Genomic DNA, 2,267 nt, shown 5'->3' on the forward strand with positions numbered 1-2,267 from the left:
CGATTTTGTCCGCCATTTTCCAATATGGCGGAAATTCCACCAATGGGATAGTGTGGGAGACCACACTACGTTAAAGAGTGCCCAAAAATCTATAAGGTCTGAAATTATCAGCTTTGTTTCAATTTTTTCTGGGTTAAAAGCTATTTTTAATGTACTGTATGTTCATCGCCAACAATTTCCAACAGTTTATCATGCCTATAAGTACACAAATATGGGTTACAAATGGGCATCTTCTGCAGGCTACTGTGACGTCAGAACTCGTATAGCGCTAAGATCCTAAGAGAGAAAATTTTGAAATTTCTGTCGTGGTGCAGCCACCAAGCGGTCGAGACGATTACTAAATTGGTCTCATGAAAAAAAATCATCCAATGGAATAAAGGAGATTTTTACGCTTCGTATAGGCAGGCATTGGGGGGGGGGCGAATTTTACTTAAGCAACCCCTAAAATCCCTCTCTCTCGTGAGATAGAAGCGGTTTCAGCCCTGATACATTCTAAAAGGGATAAAAGAAACGCTAGGCTAGGCAGTACAATTTTGTATTGAAGTTGAGGTGGTAAATGATACGGAGAGAGTATAGGGTTTCATTAAAGGGAGCCAGACAAACACCATTGCCATAGGAGTAGCAGCCATTTCTTTACTTAGAGGCATGATAAACTTATGGTAAAGCCTGTGCACTATCATCTTTAGATGCCTCTACACACCCGCGCGAATACTACACCGTCAGTTTTTGTGGCAGTGGGAACCCTAACCACTTTCCACACCTCGAAACAACCACATCATCTACCGCCTCTACCACCCCATCTAGGCTAATTTAATGGACTTCTGGTAAGGCTTAACGTGACCTTGTCGAGCTCCTGGTCCAATGGCAGCAGTGGATATGAGTGGACAATGAATTTTATCATCTTGAATGAACTGAGGTATGGGTCTCTGAATGGAATTTGCGTATTCGTAAACTGGTCTGTTGATGCTCTGTTGGTGTTGATTTTGTTGGTGGTGTTGGTTGTAACTTCCTTGAACTTGATCTACGTGTTGGATATGTTGAGGTTGCCGATGAGGGAAGTTGTTAATCGAGATGCCTTGTCCGGGTCGATGTGGTGGGTGTCCACCAGATTGAATGCCAACAATGTGATCGGGTAAGGGTCGTCGGAAAACGGGGCCGCCATGTTGTTGGTTTTGGTTGTGCTCTTGAACGGGGACGTACTCGTGTTGGAAATCGCTCTGAACATCAGATCCTTGATGTTGTTGGAAGCCGCCTTGTGGAAAACCTTGAGGGAATCCTTGTGGAACGCCTCCTTGGAAGCCATTAGGTAGGTTCTCAAACTCTCCAGACGGTGGGACCTTGCAGCACCTTCGGAGAAGACCGCAACTGTTGGATCCTCCAACGAAACGGGACATGACATCTCTAGCGTAAGCTGGTATTTCAGTCTAAGTATGTTCAAAGAATCATAAACATCTCTAAGTACAAGGTATTGAATAAACTTAAAAAAAAAAAAAGAAATTTAGCCGTTAAACTTACGTCATTAGCTGGAAAACTTCTTCTGGTAACATTAGACTTCCTAGCAGACCGTTCATCAATGTCTACAGCCGGACCATCACTTTCCTTGGCGGAATTGCTCAAATATCCATCCTTACACAATTAAAATGGTACACAAATGCAAGGCTCCTTCGAGTCGAAGAGTTCCTGTTGTTGCACGTGTCCGGTATTGGCTACTTCATAAATGCCATCTTGACCTTGATAGTATTGTCGTCCGTCCGATGAGGTTGACGGTGCTGGACCCTTAGCCCTCTGGTCTTGATAAACTGGTCTGGACACTGATGGAGACACCGATTGTACATTCGATTGCACATTCGACAATACACCGACGTACTTGACGTCACGTTGTGGCGGGTAACTGGCACCATTGATGTATTAACCTTGAGAACTTTGGTATCCGGGTGAGCTTTGAGACGAAACTACGGTTCTTGCAGGGTAATTGCTCGAGTCCTAAGTTTGAGGTTTGTAGTGTCCCTGAGAAGTAGACATTCTAGTTCCGTATGACTGATCAGACTGGTAGTTGGATCCGCTATTGACTGGTTTAAATGACGAAAAACTTGATGATAAAGTTTGGTATCCGTCCACTGGTTTTTGAACAACGGATGGTGCCGGAGCGGGGTAAGAAACAGTGGGTTTGTCATGAGACTACGGTTTGTATACAGGTTAAGGTTGGTAAGACGATGATTGTTGGTAAGAAGATGACTGTTGCCTCTCATCTACCAATTTTTAGGACG

At 44.1% G+C, this 2,267-nt stretch overlaps 1 protein-coding gene across 1 annotated transcript; it reads right to left on the minus strand.

Annotated features, from left to right (window-relative positions):
* Positions 1–488: 488 nt before the first annotated feature.
* On the minus strand, positions 489–1,844 carry LOC149588829 (uncharacterized). The gene is made up of 2 exons (XM_089862204.1): positions 1,516–1,844; positions 489–1,424 (listed from the first exon to the last, which is right to left on the minus strand). Exon 2 carries the CDS (start codon positions 1,392–1,394, stop codon positions 801–803), a length of 594 nt encoding a protein of 197 aa, XP_089718330.1. The 5' UTR covers positions 1,395–1,424; positions 1,516–1,844; the 3' UTR covers positions 489–800.
* Positions 1,845–2,267: the final 423 nt, after the last annotated feature.

This window comes from Phalangium opilio, unplaced genomic scaffold, assembly GCF_054372755.1.
Source record: "Phalangium opilio isolate 3A_F unplaced genomic scaffold, DU_Popi_V2 ptg000537l_1, whole genome shotgun sequence".
Taxonomy (NCBI): Eukaryota; Metazoa; Arthropoda; class Arachnida; order Opiliones; family Phalangiidae; genus Phalangium; species Phalangium opilio.